Source organism: Aptenodytes forsteri, unplaced genomic scaffold (genome assembly GCF_000699145.1).
Source record: "Aptenodytes forsteri isolate BGI_AS27 unplaced genomic scaffold, ASM69914v1 Scaffold15, whole genome shotgun sequence".
Lineage (NCBI taxonomy): Eukaryota > Metazoa > Chordata > Aves > Sphenisciformes > Spheniscidae > Aptenodytes > Aptenodytes forsteri.
Window position 1 is genome coordinate 13,444,530 of NW_008795129.1, and position 17,889 is coordinate 13,462,418.

Genomic DNA, 17,889 nt, shown 5'->3' on the forward strand with positions numbered 1-17,889 from the left:
TCACATTGCAGTATCAAATTATACAGAACCTTTTCCCAAACTGCCCATATTTTTGAGCTAGTAAGATGTATACACTTTGAATGGCAGTTAAGTTACATCTGTTATATCCCATCATCTTCTGCAATAAATACATAAAATAAATTGTCTATAGTACAGGTCCTTAAATGCCTTCCTTCTGCTATATGAAATGTAAGCTTTTAATAATATTCTTTACTTTTTTGACAGCAAGTTTTTTTAACTTAATGACTGTGCCACATTTCATTTCTATGACTATGTAGTTTCCCTAGTAACATGTCAGAAGGCCTTTGTTGAAGGGTTCTTAAAGTCCCAAGAAATTGTCATTTTTCTTTATTATTTTGTTGACTTATTCGTTTCCAGTTGGGAAAGACAGGATTTTCTATGCTCAAGTCAGATGCGCGCTTTTTTGTTGTTTTTTCATACATGAATAGCTGTGCTGGGTCAGCAAACAGCTGTAGCCATCTTACAACTGATCTGGCTAAAGGCTCTGGGCAGAGGAGATCCCAATTTTGTTTTGTAACCTAACTCTGAGGAACTGTGGGTTGGCCTAGCCACTTTATTTAAAAAAAAAAAAAGTATTCTAGGTTGATACGTGTACATCTGTGAATGTACGCTATATAGTCTGTAAAGTGCTAGTAAACAAAATGACTTAGTGCTACATGAAGCCAAAACGCTCTGTGGTGTATCTGTTTGCAGAAAGCTACAGAGTTAGCTTTTACAACTCCAAATGTCTCCCTGGGAAAAGATGTTAGCAGGAGTAATACTGGCTCTCTGAGCTCCAGTGTTACTGAAAGAAATCTCAAGTGAACTAAAGCATTGTTACAGATGTTAAATGACTAGAAGCAAGATGATAACATAGAATCCTCCCAGGTGAAGGAACAGGAGGTTTCTTCAGTCCTGTGTTCAAACAAATCATAAAATTATCAAGAGCAAATAATAAAATTCTCAACTGTCAGGCTGGCAGCGTGGTACCTTTCTGAAAAAACAACAGTCTGGACACAGCTTCAACTCTGGCTTGTTGGTTGTCTTAAAAGTAATTCTAGTGAACCGCTAGAATTAGCAATTGATTAAACTGATTAAAAATTATTTCTTGATATCATTGTTTCTTGGAAGCATTATTAATTTCTGTCATCTGGAATAAAGGTGTGTTTATTGCTGGAATAAAGACTTAATTTTAAGCTGTAGGGACTAAAATAAACTTGTGAATTAATAAGCAGTAAGCATTATGGGTTTTTTTTCTAATGACACAAGAGTGAGTAAATAACTGTAGGATATCTGTAATCCAAGATGAAGATACACTGGGATACTATCTTTCCTGGGAAGTTGTAAGTCAGTTTGGCGCTGACATTGTCTGGTGCTGGGTAAAATGGAGAAAACCTCTGCTGGCAGCTGTTAGTGTCCTCTGCAGATGAAAGATACTGGCAAAGCAGCTTAGCACTGCAGGGATAAATCTTAATTTGTCACACCTCCCCCTTCTCAAGTATAGGAATTGATTGTAATGCAGAGTTGTGTATTTTAATGCTGCTTTTGCAAGTAGTATGTACAGTTGTTATAACTGAGTTTAGGAAAAAAACACCAGTCCTTTGCACTTGTACCTCTGATACGACTTAATGCTTTAGTTACAAATGTTTTCCCAATATTGTCAGCTGGTTTTCCCTGTTTCTTTTATGTGAGCTATCATGCAACAAGAGAAGGGAGAATAATAATGTGATATTAGAAAACAGCATAGCATATTTTGGAGATGTTCTTACCAATGTTTAGCAATTTTTTTTTTTTCTTACTTTTATTCTGTTTTTTAAATGGATTTGCTTAAATAGGAAGAATGATGCTAAAATCTGATATAATCTCCTCTGTTAAGTTTCCTCTAAAGGACTGTTTCAGTTATTTTGCACATACTTGCCAGGTCAGTCCTGGTACTTTTCAAACATGCATATAAATATTCTGTCCCTGATTTCAGTGACACAATGCATGAATCAGGATGGGAACTCTGCTTAGCTAGTATGCAAAATACCACAGAATTAATGAAAATACATATAGGGATTCATGAGGTTAAATGTGAAAAGTATATTCCATACCACTCCCAAAAATAACTTGTGGAATCCTCAGAAACCAGCTATGGAGGAAGCAGAAGAACCACAATAAGTACAAAGTACAAGGATAATGTTGAAAGAGTGAAGTTGCCATGGAAACCGCTCCGAAACTAGTATGGCCACAAAGGCAGCACCAGACCACAGTATCACCAAGATGTACTTCAGTAGTCTGGGTTGAACCCTGGGCTCCACTTTGTTAGTAATACTACTTGCTTGTAGGAAATGGAGATGCTTTTATCTACACTTCTATTTCAGTATTTTTTCCATGGCATTAAACATTTCTTAAGTAGAAGAAACTTTATAGTAGGTAGTTATGATACATTGTGCAGGCAGGGAAAAATTTTGGCTGATCAGCTGTAGTTTAAGGGTGTATCATCTTCTTTGGTAGGTACTATCCTTTCATTATTTTATGAATAGTTCTTTTGTAACAGTCATTTCAACAAGTTCTAGCAGGTATAACTGAAGTTAGCTGGTTTTTAATTCCTTGGACGAACCATATGTATAATTAAACAAAAAATTGAAATTCTCTATAGTTTTTTTTATTACTACTACATTTTCAAACATTGTGCAGTGAAGACTGGTACAAAATAACGTAGCTTCTTTGAAATGACTGGCACATCTTAATTTCCAGAAGTCTATGGAGGTTGCCATCTCCTTCATTGGCCTAACTTGTGATTTATTATAAAAACTGTGGTTTAATATTGCAGAGGTAGCTGTTTGCTCTTGAATGCAAACTGGTACTTTTAATTACATTTCTCAGCATTCAATGTTAGAATTAATGCTTCCTTTTTATCTGATTAATTAAAGTAGATTTTTTTTTTTTCCCTAAAATTCACTAATAAAGAACACTTTCCATGTTTTGAAAAGAAGTTTGAACACTTGATACTGGTCAATCATGGAGTTTAAGTTTCAAGATGCACAGGACAGTGTTAAATATGGTATAGTAAATTTATACAAAACAAAGTCCAGTGTAGTTTTTCCAGTACACCACACTACTTATTACAGATTTATTTGATCAGGCTGTTAAAATCTGCAATTATAGCAATTTTTTTTCCTTGGTTCATATGTTTAAGAAAGCCTGAGATCCACCGCTTTCTGCTAGCTCTGAGAAGCAGCTCTTGCCTTTGTGTTGTACAAGGACAATTTTTCAGTACTGATTACTCAGACATCATCAGAAAGCATATATGGAGCTAGATCTGACAATCCCAGGTTTACACAAAAGTGTAGCTTTTTACGTGTAAAAACATCTTTTGCTGAATAGGGATGCGCATATTTTTCACTTTTTGGCAACCTTGATGATCTATGATTATGACTGTAGTTTTATTGAGAAGAATGAGTCAGAAAGGAAAAGCTTCTCAATTGATTTGTTTTGCTGCCTGTGAAACATGCAGTGTGGTTATATAACATCTCAAAAGAGATCAGGCATCAGGAAGAAAGGTGATGAACGATCTTCTACCTCGTATCTCAGCTTTGTTTCTGGTTGGCTGAACAACAGATGAAGGACATACTTAACTTTTTTCAGTTGCAAGTAGTGTTTAATTTTTAGATGCCAACGTGCTACATCGCAGGAGGGGAGCTGCACAGTTGGGAAGGAAACATTTGCTGGTGATAGAAAGCTGAAACAGCTCCTGATTCCAAGGCTGAAACTTCATATTGGTCTAAAGATGAAAGACTATGAGTAATCTCTGAGCTGTAATCCTATTACTCTGGAACGGTGGCTCTGCTCTCCCTGCTGTCCATGGCTGGGAATATGCAATGTCTTGGCTGGATGCCCAGACAGTAGACCTGCCTTTTAATATTCTACTTTCAGTCTCTTCACAAAGCTTCTGGCTGTGGAACTTATATTTGGATATATGATACCGTATAGAAGTCCAGGACTGAAAGGGAGGAGCCACTAATTTCACATACTCGCAGATTCTAGTTTTGTGTAGAATGGTTATTCTTCTTTCTTGTACTGATACGTTTTCAAATGTTTACAACATTTTTGTGCATTAGATGTCATTTCCATTTGTGAGAGATTTAGGTTCAGAAAGTAATTTGCAAGTTCTAATTTACAAGATAATATTTATTCTATGCAAACCTGCAATCCATCTTTCTAAAAGTACTTTACCTTAGAATTAAGAGAATAAGAGTATTTTTCTGTGTGTTTTCTGCTAATGAGCCTCTGCCATCCATTGCAAGAACAGTGCTTTAACATACAGTTTGCTATTCCCTTGTGCATACTATCTCTCTAAGTTAAAGTTTGCTGCAGTAACCTTAAATATAGAATCCAAATAGAAGTTTTGGTGGAGGGATTGCAATATTTATGTATTGTTGCATATATTAGTTAATAATATCTATGTCATACTGCATTAGTCAGATCTTGGGACAATGAGTTATTCCAATTCAGTTTTCAACCATCGTGTATGAATCTTTTGAAAAGATCAAATTTTGTTAATGCAAAGAAAGAAAATCTTTCTCCCCACTTTCTTCCTTGTCTCTACATAAGGCAGGATTGAACCGTAACCATTGAAGATGCCAGTCTGGATTTCTTAGTGTAGGACTACAGCTTAAATCACCTGTCATGGAAGCAGAATCAAATGTATTTAAGCAGAGCATTTGGAATAACTTGAATTGGTAGTTGAGAGCTAAAATACAGGAAGAAACTGCTGGGCTAGTGATACAGGACATATTTTGAAAGTGCAGAACTTCTGAGTAACATGAATGGTTATTTGACTTTAAATGTTTGTGTACCCAAATGCAAAATGAGTATATGAAAATCAAGACTGCATCTACACAAACATTTTTGCTCCTGCTCTGACCTTCGGAGAATGTTACGTGGCAGAAGACAGACTTCAGCCAAAGTCTAGAAAAAACAAACATGCCCACACAAAGCTGTAAATGCTTTTTGTTCCTCTTAATCCAGAGGGGTTTTTTTTCGCATACAATACAGTGCTACATAAATCTTATGCATGAACAGTAAAATCCTTTCCTACACAGTTCAAAAGAGCATATTTCTTATGTACTTCTTACAGCAAGTCACATAGATGGGTATTTATTATAGAGTGAGTTGTGGGGTGGAGATGAATAATGTCTTATTCAAAAAGGACTTTTAAAATATATAAAGTTTTTTTTATTTTCAAGTGTAACTTGATGTATACTTAAAATGCTTTATCAGTCCTCAGAAATACCCAGTGGAAATATGCTAATTCTTAAGCTTTTTTCTATTGAGAACTGGAAAAAAATTGTGGATCTAGACCTGCAAAATTTTACTATCTCAGGTCAGAACAAAGGCGAACATTTGTTTTGTTTATAATTGTTAAGATGCTCATAAAGATAATCATACTGTCTCTATAATCACTTCTGGTTTTTAATTAGGTGTTTTAATAGAGCTGTCACAAGGAGGAAATAAAAGAAACTTATTCAAAGCAGATTTCTAGTTACTTCAAGCAAAAGGACCTGAGAGAAATCAAAATACAAAGTACTCTGTCAATAGAAAAAAAGCAATACATGCTATAAATGCAGGAAACTCCCTAGCATGTAATCATGCATGCTAATTTACCAATGCCCCCCCCCCAAGGTGAAACTGAATCTGAAAACAGTAACATCTGTTATTGTTACCTGATGTAGAAGTTTAAAATAGTTTTATTTAAACAAAATATTATTACCATTATATAGTTTACATGCAAATTTGTGTAAAAATGAATTTCAGAATTTTTTTCTTTTTTTTTTTTTTTTTAAAGTATCCTTCTTGTAAGGTACAGCGGAGAGTGTGTGGCCATGCATGTTTCAAAAAAGTAACTTTACAGTTAGTATTTGAATTCTTTAGAAAGGTGCTTTAACAACCATTTTTCTGCACATGTAAAGCTACCAAATCTAATTCTGTTGTGGAGTCAGACATCTGTTTCACCTTTCATGTTTAATTTACAGTACATCTCTAGAATAGGAAGGTTGGTATTTCATTCTTGCTATAAAACATGAAACCAAAACAAATGATGTTTGTGTTATTAAGCAGACCTTTTTATTATTAGAATGTGCGTTGGAAAACTTCTTGGTAGTTTGTTTTCAAATAATGTTATACAGATCCCTTATCTTTGTTGTTAAAAATGGGAGGGCAAATATTGAGGTTGGGAAGATTGGTTGTTTTTTGTTTTAGAAAGAATATTGAGATAAAAATAAATGTTACAGAAAATGTTTACCCTCAACATAAGATGAATCAGCTAGGGCTATGCTTATAAGTGTGTTTTGCTGTTACTGCTGTTTTACTGAATATTATAAACACTTATCTTTAAATCTTTTATTCTTTTTTGCCGCATTGAGGGAATTATTTATGGCTGTGAAAGTAGTAATATTTAGACCTTGGAAATTATTCTTGAGAATTCTTACTTGCTGTACTGTATCAGCTTTTGTCTGATGTTAGTATAACGAGATTAGTTGACAAAAGTCAGGTTTTGGGATTCTTGCTGTGTCCTGTCCTGGGTTCATCTCACCTAGGTTTGGGGCCAAGATGCCCCATGCAGCAGCCGCACCAGCAGAGAGGCAGGATGAACCACCTTGTAATGCTTCACATCAGGAGTCAGAATTGCCCCTGCAGGTTCTTGTCTTTTGCTGCTTTGGAGAGAGCCTATGTCCCTACTTCTCATTTAATTTCATTTGAATGTCAAAAGCTAGGTGGAGTAAATCTAGGCCTTTTCTTCATGGTCTTTACGTATAATTGGTGAAGTAGACTTCAGTCCTACAACTTTATTCAGAGGCAAAAGGTAACCACTGGAAATGCCTTGACAAACTATTGTTTTTATGATGGCTTGAGAAAATACACCTTCTTGTTTAAAGTTTACTAAATTCCAAGTTACAGTATTCCTTCAAACATAACTTGCAAGAGAATTATTAGAAAGTGTTTATAATTTTATGTGTATGTATATGTACACACACATATATAGGCTGTGTGTTTAATATTTGCTTTATCCTCCACATTTATTTTTTTTTTTTAAATCTCACCTTGCCTAGTTTTGCTGGATTAGTTTCTCAGCAATTTTTTGTGAATAAGTATTTGCAGCAACTGGTTGCTGAAATTTTTTGCTATTTAATTAACAGTTACCCTAATTGTTTGCAATTTCTTATGTTCAGAAAAAGCCAAAGAATATTTAAATGCATAGCAGAAATGCTTTTTTTTTTTCCCCCTTGGGTGCCCAAGGTCTTGTTTTCCTTTTGCTTTTCAAGTCAAAATCTTACTTGTTCTCCAGCTGACCTTCTCACTACAGCAGTTCAAGCTCCCTAGTCTTCAGGTGTGGAGTAAAGTAGAGGCTGGCAGCATTTTCAGCGTGGCCAACTTCAATGAGTAGCCATCTGTGGAATTGCTCCTAGACTTCTGAAGCAGAGAGAGTAAAATGCCCAGACAAATTAATGATGGTTTGGCATCTTTTTAACGTGGAAGCTTGAATACAGCCCCTGGCTGAAGAAGAGCGTAACCTACTGATTACTGGTAGAGGATCTGTTTTTCTGTGTGGCTTTGTGAACAGCTGTGCTGCCACAACGTGGGGAGTGTCAGAAGGGCAAGAATGTGCAGTCAGAAATGAGAGGGTGGAGGCTGCTTAATACTCCTTGCCAAGTGTTAATAGACAGGTTTTTTGAGGAGCAGCACAGAACTTCCTCTTAGGAGTACAAAATGGTAACGACCCTAAGCTTTTGACTGCATGATGGTTTAAAGAATGTGACAAGAATTAAGTATTTTTCTATTCCTGTCTTTCATTGTTTCTTGACCTTGAGAAAAGTTATTAAACCCCTTTTCTGCTAGAATTTCTCTAGTTTTTAATATGCAGGTATTGTCTTTTTGTAGAGAAGGAAACTAAAGGCAGGAAAGTAGTACAGAAATGTCAAGAGAGGGGGTCTTGTTGGGGTTTTTTTGCTGGTGACAGTTCTCTGGTGAAATTCACATGTGTATATATGTTTGCTGGGACTTTTCTTTTATAGGCTCAGAACAAAGAAACGAAAGTACTGGCTGCTGCAAAAGTGATTGATACTAAATCAGAAGAAGAACTTGAAGATTACATGGTTGAGATTGATATTTTAGCATCCTGTGATCATCCTAATATTGTTAAGCTCCTAGATGCTTTCTACTATGAAAACAATCTGTGGGTAGGTATTTTTTTCTTCTCTAAATGCTTTTACTTATTTCAAAAGGTTATTGAAATTCCATTTTTTTTCTTGGCTTTCTTAAAAGATCATTTGTCAATCACATTTCTTCTGGGTTGTGTCACTATTGTGATAACTATTCAGTTTAAAAACTAATTTGTAAATTGTGAGTATGACTTTTAGGAAATTGTCACTAAAATTGAGCTACACTGAGTCATTTGGTCAGGAGTTTGAATCTAAAATCTGGAAATTAGCAGTTCATTTTGGTGTATGGAGAGAGTTCTTAGTCAGTGCTTATTTGTAACAGCAGGACTCAGATTTTAATTACATTAGCACAATTTAGAGTGAGATTCAGAATCCGCAACTGAAAAATAAATAATGTGCTGAAAAGGTCAGCCTGTGAAGTATGTGTATTAGATATGAGTGAATTCATTGGTACTTCCAGGAAGGACAGTTTACCGGGACTTAAACCATAATTAATTTACTTAAAAGTCTAGATATTTGTACATAGAAGTATAGTGGGCATACATATGACTGTACGTCACTCTTCTACTATATCCTGTGCACTGAATAGCTTTAGCTATGAAAATACATTTTTTTTCTTCTAGGTGATCCAGTGCAATATGTATAAGTGATTTTGGAATTGTACAAAGGTTACATGTTTTTTTAAAAAGAATTTATAATTAAAAAAAGATACCTAAAACAAATAAAATTTCCTTGGAGTCTTACAAATATGCTTTATCCTTTAAGCATGAAAACAATGGAAGTGTAATACCATGTTTCCTGATGTAGATTTAATTTGATAAGCTTTGTGAAAACTTTGCGTGAACTGAATGCAGAGTAAAATGATACTGTATCAAACAGCAGAATAGTGAAAAAATTTCCATGCATAAAGGTCAGCATGAAAGCAAGTATGCATAAAGGCAGAATATGAAACTGAGTGGATAGGCTTCACTGGCAGAATAAAGGTAGAAGAGGAGTAAATAGTTTGAAAATAAAATTGTAGGTATATAGTTACAGTGAAATGCAGAGGCATGAAAGCAGCAAAGGGAAGGCTATAATGATGTGGTAAGTAAACGGAATTTAGTGGAGGGAAAAAAAGAAAAGAATGATAGTTGGACATAAAATATGTTTTTGCTTTCCAGTTTTAGAAACACAATTTCTCTACCAAAGAAGCCTTTGTCAGACTATTGGCAAATTTTAGAGACAGACATTCTTTATTTACAATTTCCCACACTTAACTTACTCAGCAGTAGGTATGCAGAAGCATGTAAATGCAATAATGGTTTAAAGGATTTACAAAGAGTTGTATTATATAATATATTTATTAGTACCATTGTTGTGAGGATTAATTATAATAGTAATTTGAAGTAATATGTAACATAAGTGGTGTATATATACAAATGTTATGGTGTAAGGTATAATTTGAGGTTTCCTCTTTTATGGGCAATTATACTCTGATTTTAAAAGCACTCTAAAGGAAAAAAATTAAGATGGTATTTCCCAGAATATTGGCTGTTAGGATTCTGACAAGAAATACTCATTAGCTCTCAGACTGAAAGTTATAATTTAATGTTTAAAGTTCAAATTAAAGAAGAAAAACGCATAAGGAAGGGTGGGGTGTCAGTCTTGGATGACCTTTCCTCTTTCTTGCCCTCCTCATTCCTTTTGTCTACCCTCTTTCTCCTTTGTGCATGTTCTTTCTGTCCTACATGTCAGCATAGTTTGTGCTCCAAAATAGTTGCAGTTTATTTTTGTTTCAAATGGAAACTGAGAACTGGAGATGGGAGTTGTTCTAGTATTATTAGATTCTGGGATAAAAGCCTTGATGTATTGTAGACATCAATGAAAATGGAGGAAAATGAATGTAAGCATCCGAATTTACTCATTTTCTGTAAGTTTTAAGAGTATTTTTCCATAGTTTCATCTCATCTGAAACAATAGAGGAGATAACATCTGCTACTGGAAAATCATGTAGCTCTTATACTTGGACTTTTCAGTCAGAGAGATTATACTATAGAAGTACAGTTTAATAATCGAGAAATGAGTTTGCAGGGATTATGTAAATCACATTACAACAAGTCAAATTCAAGCTGACTGTTTTATTATGTTTTATAAGTTTTATTATCCAATTTTATCTTTGGATTAAAACTTTTGTCTGAGGATCTCCAAGCATTTTTCAAATAATTTGCTTCAGCAGCACAGCACTACTTTTAGCTGGGTAACAGTACCAGTATTTTGCAGAGGTTAGTGAAATAATTTGTCAAGGCAAAATGGTCTGACACTCAATAATAACTCAACCCAATAATGCTCCCTTAATCAATGGTTCAGTTCAGTGGAACTATTTAATTTGTAATTTATGTATTCTTTTTTTATATACAGATCCTGATCGAATTTTGTGCAGGTGGAGCAGTAGATGCAGTAATGTTGGGTAAATAAGTTGTTTCAAATAATAAACTTAATAACATCTTAAAATTATAATATATGTATTTTAAGACTTGTTTCACAGTATATTGTTTTGAGATGGAAATATTTATGTAATTGGTGTGCTATATGTGTTGAATGTTGGGGTTTTTAAATTGGCATTTACACCTATATCTATGGACATTATAACTTCTTAAGTTAGATTAATTTTCTCTCATTTTTAAAGTGTTTGTTTACTTTTCAAAACACATTCTTGTCTTGATCGTGTAAGTGAATGTGATGAGCTGTACTCATATGATTATGGAGCTCTCTGTTGTTATAACATAATCTAGATGAGCCCTTTTCAGGATCTCATTCTTCCTCTTCCCTTGCCATCTTCCAAATAACGTTGTGATAATTTTTTATATTGCATCAACCTTAAAGTTAGATTTTTCTGTGCTTATTCTGCAAATTAGGTGAATGCTGATACAAGTAAGTAAAGGATCTAGTCTTTAACATCTCAGTGTACCATACAAAAGAACCAATCTCTAAACTGTATAGCTTTTTCACAGTTCGGATAGGTAGGTATACATAGTTCATAATGAGGAGGGGTTTGGGTACAAGGGATGAAATTTTTACTGAAAGGAGCAAATATTTTAAGATAGAAGTTTTTTCTGACATATGATGTTCAGAATCTGTCAGATTAATTAATTTTCACATATACCTCTATACTGATTGCTATGAACACATAACAACATAAAATGCAAAAATGTTGTGTTTATTTCTGTCTCCTCCTCTTGTAGAGCTTGAAAGGCCATTGACAGAGCCGCAGATCAAAGTGGTGTGCAGGCAGACACTGGAAGCATTGAACTACTTGCATGAAAATAAGATCATCCACAGAGATCTAAAAGCTGGCAATATTCTTTTCACATTAGATGGAGATATTAAACTAGGTAAGCATGTTGCATATAGAAGTCTTTCCCAGAACTTTGTCTGGTCTTATAATTGTATTTTCCTTAGGCTGTAGTTTGGCAGTGTTCAGTATTTATCTATTTAAACATAAATCTAACAATAAGAGTTTTTTTCAGATGCAAGTGGTTTGCTACTATAAACGAAGAGGGGGAAAAAAAAAAGCTTGAGTAAATGTCCTAACCGTACTTGGCACATCTTTCCAACTTCAAAATCAGCATGGGTAGGAGTCATATCAATATCTGTACCAAGGTGCCTAAAGTCAGACACAGGTCCTACTGTTTCTTAGTATAATGTTCTTAATTATCTTTACTATGGTAACATCAGAACTTCCCTTTGAAGTTGTTAGTTCAGAAAATGAACATCCTTCACAATCACCAAAACCCAGTACCTAGTATTGTTGTCTCTGCCATTATTGAGAGAGAGAGAGAAGTAATAATCTTAATTACTCAGCTTAGTTTTTCCATGCCTTTTTTAATTGTTCGTTGCACTGAAATTAAGATAGAACAGTCTGGAAGAAAATTAATACAAGCTTACTATTGTTGATTCCTATTTTTTTATCTGAATTTAAGCAGTCATCCACATTTTCCCTCTGATGTGGTAGGGAATCCATGAGGATTCCTGCATGAAGAACTGACAAAGGACTACTGGTGGTGAATAGCATCCCTTCATTCAGACAGGAGAAGATAGGAATTGTCTGGATCCACTTTGTTCAGGGCTTCATCAGGGGCAAATGTGTATAAGCTGTCAGCCTTTACAGTGGCTCTACCAATGTCATAGTTCCATGACAGAGCAGCTTGCGTTCAGGTTTCAAAAACTTCTCTCTACATGATGTGTGTGATTAATTGTATTTCTTTGGATGCAAGTTACACAGAGGGTGAAGGTAAGGAGAATCAGAAGATAGCCACAGTGAAATGGGTCTCTAAATTCCCAGCCTTGCTACAGATGTTCCTTTTAAATGTAGGCAAGACGTGTCTCAGTTCACAAATATATCTACTACCTAAGTAGTATTGATCATGGCGTCTCTGCAAGGTATAGTGCCTCATCTCTGTTAAGAAGTTGAGAATATTTAAGAACCTGCTTTGCTACATTGATCAGTTAAGTGTATCTGTGCTTTTTGCGTGGATTCTCTTGCACAAGATTATTACTTGTACATATAATACTTGCATGTGCCTTTCTCTTCGTCTGCAAAGTATGGGTAACTTTACTGTTTTGGCTTTGCTTGGAAACCTGAAGATCTAGTGATGGACTCAGTCTCATAGACCTTATAAATGTAATAAAGCCACTGTCTTAGTTTCTTAGTACTATTGTAAAAGAAATCACAGATCATAGCAAGAGTCTCATGGTCAGAGAGAATCATTTGTTTCTGTTCATTTTATTTGCCTCACGTGACCTGGCTCCTCCTCATACAGACTGGAACTATTTTAAGATTTTGTCAAGCTTAGCTGATCTACAGCACTGTGCAGGCTGTCAAGATACTACTTTACAGTTCAGACTACAGGAAGATTTCTTCCACACGTACATTTAGTGATGTATTCAGGTTTGCTAATTAAGATTTCTAAAAAAAGATTTACTTCAGTTCTGAAAAGTGCACAGCATCCCTTGAAAGAGCATTTTCAGTTCCTTTTAAACTATTTGTATTTTGATTCTGGTAGACACAGAAATAGGTAATTCCTTGTTTTACAAATATCTGAATGGCAAATAAATGTCCTTCATTGGATTTTATTTGTATAAGGATTTGAGTTTTACTATTTCAGTATCTGTAGTCTCTCAAGATTTCAGAATTTGCATTTGAACAAATAGCTCTCTTGGTCTTTTTTTTTTTTCTCTCCACAGAGCTAAATTAGACTTCTCAAGTGTTGAGCCCATCAAGTAATTTTGTACAGATTAAAGATGGCAACATATGGCTATTTTGTCCTTTTGCTCTAATCTCTAGATCTTCATTAAGAAAGTTACATCTATAATAAGCATATAACACTTATTTAAATGTCGTCTTTTTTTTCCTAAGTGAGAAACATAGTGCTTTATAGACAAGTAATATTAATTGCAAAGATGAAGTTGATTTTTGGTTGGCTGTTACATCAAAGGTGCATATGCAAGCTTTCAGATATTTAATATAAAGTGAAAAGTCATGTGGCAAGAAACCCATAAGATAAAGGGAAAATGTAGCTTTATGAGAATTTGAATCCTGAAATTAAAAATTGAATGAGTTGTTGAATTAATGAGAGCTAATGCCATGTCTGAGGAATACAGCCTTCGTAGGCTAAAGAAATTATTTTCTAATTAAAATAATTTAACCCACTTATTCCTACATTAAATACATGCGTTGCTCTTGTCCCACAGAACTCAACAGTAGCATTACTTCTTTTTTAGCAATGGAGAATAACGTTTTTTCAATATCTTTTATTAGAAATGCTGTAGAACCTTGGCACTCAGTTATCAAAACACAAATATTTTTATCTCACTTTGAAGTTTTAATACTGCAGAATGTTTGCTCTGGAACATATAACATTTAAAAGACAGTTGTAAAATATAATATGTTTTCCACCACCCAGTTAATAGCATTTTACTGTTTGCTTTAAGCGGATTTTGGAGTATCAGCTAAAAACACAAGAACAATACAAAGAAGAGATTCTTTTATTGGTACACCATATTGGTAAGTGCACTGTTTTGCTGACTTTTTAGTATGAACTAGTATCTTAAAGTTACCTTCATTGTTAATATTACAAGCTTCATATAATGTCGTGTAAATGTATTCAGTGAGAGTAGAATGTGCTTCTTAAAATGCTTCAGTGAATTTATCTATTTAGAACCTTTTTCAGAACAGATAAGAGTGCATTTTCTAATCTGGTACTTCGTTATTCTCTTTGCAGGATGGCTCCAGAAGTAGTAATGTGCGAGACCTCTAAAGACAGGCCTTATGATTACAAGGCTGATATTTGGTCTCTTGGCATTACTTTAATAGAAATGGCTCAAATAGAGCCACCTCATCATGAATTAAATCCAATGCGAGTGCTTCTGAAAATAGCAAAATCTGATCCGCCTACATTAGCACAGCCTTCAAAATGGTTAGTATTTTATTTACAACTTTCCCACCCCAATTTGTAGATTTTGAGTACGAGGCATGCCAAGTCGTATATTTGGTAAACTTCCGTTCATGGGCATAGAACTGTTGAACTTTATGGCACTAGCTTTACGCATAGTCAGGTACATAGTCTATATATGTTTGTTTGTACATGTATACATACATACATGTATCTCCTTATACAATTGGGACTATTGTCCTTTTGTTGTAGTTCTGTATAGAAGCTTTTATACTGAAATATTTTGCAGATTTTGCATTAAAATGTATGCAGAATAGCTTTTTACAAATGCAGTAAAAGATGTGAAGACCATCTGAAAAAGAAAATCGGTGAAAGGAGACTGAAGTATTTTTATACTAAGAAAACATTTTAAAAAGCCATTATCTATTTGGTCATTTTAATATCTTTATGTGATTCAGTTAGTGATATAGCAGATGCGGTGTATTATAAATCCAGAGCCAAAAGTAAACTCTTCTATAAATGGACAAACATTTTAAAGATTGTATTTGTGCCACATTGGTCTTTGCATTTCTGTACTATCTTTGTGTTTTCCTAAATCAATAGAAGGACTTGGAAATGCAGTGTAGATGCATGTGAAAGCAAAAGAATATTTCACTATACGCTAGTCTGATGTCAAGACAAAAGAAGAACCACTACGTGTTTGCTTTTTGTGTAGGTCATCAGATTTTAAAGATTTTCTGAAGAAATGTTTGGAAAAGAATGTAGATGCAAGGTGGAGCGCAACTCAACTTCTACAGGTAGGAAGAGTTAATTGTTCAGAACTATTGTTTAAAGGTAACCATATTTTGTCTTTTTTTAAAAGCAGAGTGGTATTATAGTAACTATTTAAATAATTTCAAATTAAGTATTCATACACAATCTGGTTTTAACATTGTTGCATTGATCCTTATTTGGTAAAATCTGATTAAATGATATCAAGTGCAGATCAAATTCTTTGTTTACATATTTTGATGTAATATAACTAATTACTTTGCATAATTATTTATACTTTGATAATTATAATGGATGAAGGAGATATTTACATAAGTAGTCAATTGCTGACAGGTGTGTTAAAAGCTTTAGTGCTCAGCCTTTCTCTATAATGCTGTCACTGCAGAATAGCTAAACAGGAGTAGATGTGACTAGGTACATTTGATTCTGTTTAACGTCAGCACGCATTTACTTTATCCAGAATACATCTGGCATATGTTGAATAGATTTAAGCAGCAGGGCCAAGCAGAGAAAGAAGATTCAGATAGTAGTAGAAGAACAGGTAGCTGTTTCCTCTTAAAGACAAATGTAGAATTCTATGTTCTTGTTACAAAAAATTGTTCTAAAGATAAAGCAGATTTTTTCTACAAAGGATATTTCTAGATAAAGCTTATCAGAAAATAATTTAACTGTGGAACTGAAAAGAAATGAAACCCATTTTCAGGAGAAATAACCTTTAAAAAAATCTTTCTACTTTTATTCTTTGGATTGTGAAACAGGTCAGTATAAATGAATTATTTGTATTTTTAGCAAGTTTGTTAGACTACTTACACAGTATATTTGAATACAAATGTTTTGATTTTAAAACTTCAGCAGAAAAAAAATATTAGGACAGTTATAATTAATGTTAACTGTGAATCTTCAAGTTTGAGAGAACCAAAGTAACATTCCTCTGAAGTTACATTTCTTTCAAGTTACGATTTTCCCATTGTGTACAATGAAGTCAGCACTTAATATTGTGCTTATTTTTTATTTTCACAAGCATCCATTTGTTACTGTTACTTCCAATAAACCAATAAGAGAATTGATTGCAGAAGCTAAGGCTGAAGTTACAGAAGAAGTTGAAGATGGTAAAGATGAGGATGAAGAAGAAGAAACAGAAAATTCTCTGGTCAGTTTAAAATTTACTTTTTAAAATATGCAGCTAGTTTCAATCACCAGTTTCCTATGGAGAACTCAGTTTCTGATGTACTACCCAACTTTTGCATCAAGTCTTCTAAGAATAACAACATAAACATACTGTAACCGTATTACAAAATAAGTAGTCGGTATTCTCAAAATTAGCATGTTCTTAAACTCCTTGAGAACGAATAATGAATATTATCTTCATTTATTTTTACGTGTATATGTAGTACAGAATTTTAAAAATGAGATACTGATTTTTATGTAAATGGGTTTAAGTCAAAATGACTAGATGAACGAGTAAATGTATATTTGTATTCCATAAGATGCTTAAAATATTAAGGAAGGTATGTGACAATTATGCCATAAACTAAGTTTGTGATTTTACAGCATGGCTGTCAAAAGAAAAAACAAAAGCAAAAAAACCCCATATTTTACCAAGCCAGGATTGCGTTTATGCATGTATTTCTAAAGATGCTTAAGAATCTTACAAATTCTGTTCCTCAAAGGGCAAAGCCTTATTACAACGCAAATTCTGTTCCTCAAAGGGCAAAGCCTTGAAGCTCAGTGATACGGTAGTAGGTTGCAGAGTATACAGGTAGTGTGCTTTCTGACTGAACTGGCTCAAGCGCTATAAACATGGACGGTGACCAGTACCACCAGTAGCTGCCATTACCAGCAACGGTAAAGAAGCCAAATGCATGTGCGCTAGAAGCATGCCTCCATTTCCTCCTCGCCCCTTACCACGCTAGTCACGTCCCTTGGCCTTCGTACCACTTTCCCTGTCTGCACCAGCAGATCTCCAAGCGTGCATTCCCACCAACTTCCTCCAGGACTTATTCTCTATCTCCTAAGGCATCACCCACCGCCTCCCTCCGCTGATTAGCTGCTAAGCCACCAGTCCCCGGGAGGGTTGGAGGGAGGTCCACCCTGTGACTCAATTGAGTGTCTCGACACAAGCAGCAGTTTAGGAAACTGTGAGATAGATGCATTTACATTATTTACTTGTGGTAGTTTTAAAAACTGCTTGGAGATCAACACTAAGCTTATAGAACAATTACGTGAAGAAATCTTTTAAATGCGCTTTTGACTTAAAAGGAATTGTTTTCTGTATGCTTAGGAAAACCTTAATGTAGGAAACGCGCGATCAAACCCGTGCTTGTTACAATAGCTAACCTAGTATGTTCCCAATGGCAAATCAGAAGCCTGATCTGCAAATTACAGGGTTTTGACAGTAAATATAGACAGAGAGATATCGCAGTTGCTTTGAAGAGTGAAAGGGCAATTATGTTTAAAATGATGCTTTCTTAGTATATTCTTCT

At 34.5% G+C, this 17,889-nt stretch overlaps 1 protein-coding gene across 2 annotated transcripts in view; it reads left to right on the forward strand.

Annotated features, from left to right (window-relative positions):
• Nucleotides 1-17,889, forward strand: part of SLK (STE20 like kinase) — a 52,083-nt gene that overhangs the window by 13,436 nt on the left and 20,758 nt on the right. For both annotated transcript variants that reach the window (XM_009277844.2, XM_009277845.2), the window contains exons 2-8: nt 8,058-8,222; nt 10,602-10,650; nt 11,426-11,575; nt 14,175-14,247; nt 14,465-14,659; nt 15,351-15,432; nt 16,428-16,556. In XM_009277844.2, the coding sequence (XP_009276119.1) occupies nt 8,058-8,222; nt 10,602-10,650; nt 11,426-11,575; nt 14,175-14,247; nt 14,465-14,659; nt 15,351-15,432; nt 16,428-16,556 (843 nt within the window). The remainder of the gene's footprint in view (nt 1-8,057; nt 8,223-10,601; nt 10,651-11,425; nt 11,576-14,174; nt 14,248-14,464; nt 14,660-15,350; nt 15,433-16,427; nt 16,557-17,889) is intronic.